General features: G+C 29.6%; 1 protein-coding gene across 1 annotated transcript; it reads left to right on the top strand.

Moving 5' to 3' along the window:
* Positions 1 to 317: 317 nt before the first annotated feature.
* On the top strand, positions 318 to 1,555 carry LOC137624947 (keratin-associated protein 19-8-like). The gene is made up of 2 exons (XM_068355879.1): positions 318 to 360; positions 1,175 to 1,555. The coding sequence occupies exons 1-2, from the start codon at positions 352 to 354 to the stop codon at positions 1,397 to 1,399; spliced, it is 234 nt and encodes a 77-aa protein (XP_068211980.1). The 5' UTR covers positions 318 to 351; the 3' UTR covers positions 1,400 to 1,555.
* Positions 1,556 to 2,633: the final 1,078 nt, after the last annotated feature.

The raw sequence follows: 2,633 nt of genomic DNA, 5'->3' as shown, positions 1-2,633 counted from the left end.
AGCCAGGGTCCGGTTTTACCCCGTGATTCCCATTCTTACGCAAGGAATTTCTCAACATTGAAAATATGATACTTTACAAACACGAAGTAAATACACATTTCATTTCTAATAGTCAATCTGCAATGGATTATCAGTATCTTAACCAATTACATTGAGTAACACAAGTCTAAACAAGAATCAAATGTTTTATTCGCCATTAAAAGCATAAATTCCTTTAATATCCAGCTGCAGAAAATAGAGTTCTTGGCAACTCTGCAAACTGCGTCCAGCTTCGTATAAATAGAGAGTGTCTGGTGAAGAAGCAAATAATTTCCAGAATCAGTAAAGGAAGCAACAGAAATCTTATTCATCATGAAAACGGTAAGATTATTTTGAGATATTATATTACCTTAAACCTTCAAAAGGTTCTTAGAACATATAGGATATTCGGATATCCAATTTCCGGTTCTTGAAAGAGGAACACATAGACAATTTATCATGAATCAATTGTATCTTACATCACTAATTTCAAATATTATTGTCGTTGAATGTGTTTAGAAACATTATTATGATAATTGCACTATATACTATTCTCATGGCAATGAGTTATTTATATAATTGGAAAAATGCATGAATACACAGTGATCTACATAGAATATATATATATATATATATATATATATATATATATATATATATATATATATATATAAATATATACGGTATATATATATATATATATATATATATATATATATATATATATATATATATATATACGGTATATATATATATATATATATATATATATATATATATATATATATATATATATATATATATATGTATATACGGTATATATATATATATATATATATATATATATATATATATATATATATATATATATATATATACACAAATATATATGCATATGTATTTATAACTATATCTATATTCATGTATATGTATATATATATATATGTATATATACATATATGGATATGTTTGTATATATGCATATACCTCTATGTATGTGTGTGGGTGTGTAGGTGTGTTAATTATTTACTTGTCAACATATAATTCATTTAACTTTTTACGTATTAATACACACATCATGGTTTCTTTAGCATAGCTAAAACGTGAAATGATATATTACAAAATGATAGTGAAATTGATTTCCCTTTCTATACAGACCAGTGTTGCCCTCTTGGTGTTGGTGGCATTTTTTGCCCTCATGCAACTGACTGGAGCCCTTCCAGCACCTGAACCCAGCAGACGGTTCTTCTTTGGAGGTAGTCCCTATGGATTCGGCGGCTATGGCTACAGACCACATGGCTTTGGCTTCGGCTACGGTGGATACGGAGGCGGATTTGGAGGCTTTGGTGGCAGCTACGGCGGATTTGGATTTTACGGCTGATATTCTTCCTTGAAGATATTGAAAATCACTCCTTCATGAAAAACTTTTCATTACATCATTAGCAGAAAAATAGAGGATTTCATCTTTGAAAAAAAAAAAGTAAAATAAAAATTTATATTTTAATAAAACTTCATTCTTTTTGAATGACTTTTAATTAATTGTTTTTTTTTTTTTTTTCCTATAATCGTCTTCAAAATAATGTCTAGTTTAAAATTACATAATGCCTGTATTGAATTGAAGCAGAGAACATATACCCATTAGTGCTTCGGTGATAATGCATTATAGATTTTAATCCTTATATTTAGCTTAATGATGAATCAAGAAGTTATCCTCAATATTTTCTCTCCTTTGGCAATAATTAACGAGTAAAGTACTTTATTGTATTTTGTCTTTATATCTCAAAAAGTAAATTAATATTTATTTAGGTTATTAACAGTGACTATCAATAAAGAATTCAAGTTAAAAGGACTCATTTTCATTCTGGCTGATCCTTCCTAAAGAAACAGAGTCTTTTACATAAGCTTGTGATTGTCTAAGGATGATTGAATTAAGAAGTCTGTCAATGTATGGAAAGGTCAGGACCTTAGTTTTGAGTGATTGTGCTTCTATTGCAGTTACTCAAAACAAGAAGGAACCTTTTGGGACTTTATGCCACAAATGTCTAAATTATAAATTGAAATATTTGAGTGTCATCGTCGATGGTTAAATGGATCACTCTAGAATATGTGATAAGTTCATGATGTTATATGGCTTCTAAATCAACTATTTTGGAAGTCACCTTTCAGCAAATATATTTCTTGATAAAGATTAATAAACAATGCAATTCCTTTGAATAATTGTAAAGAAATAGTAGGGATATCATTCCGCTGGCTACGTAAAGTATATTTGGTAAAAGACAAACTCGAAATAAACAAGAATGGTTTTAATAAACGTGAAAATGACAGTTCAATTGCGTTTGATATGGAAACGATGTATAGGCTGAAGAATTGAAATCATCTCAAGTATTTTGTGATCTCTGATGAAGTGAGAGAGAGAGAGAGAGAGAGAGAGAGAGAGAGAGAGAGAGAGAGAGAGAGAGAGAGAGAGAGAGAGAGAGAGAGAGAATAATGGATATTGAGAATGTTCAGGTACTGGAAAATACGTGAAAATGAGATCCAGGGTTTGATAACAATTTCGAATGAACTACTGAAGGCTGAATATGAAATTGTTTTCTCGCACCTGAGCTGGAAAAGAG

The sequence above is a fragment of the Palaemon carinicauda genome, chromosome 31 (assembly GCF_036898095.1).
Source record: "Palaemon carinicauda isolate YSFRI2023 chromosome 31, ASM3689809v2, whole genome shotgun sequence".
Lineage (NCBI taxonomy): Eukaryota > Metazoa > Arthropoda > Malacostraca > Decapoda > Palaemonidae > Palaemon > Palaemon carinicauda.
This window is presented reverse-complemented; position numbering and strand designations above follow the sequence as displayed.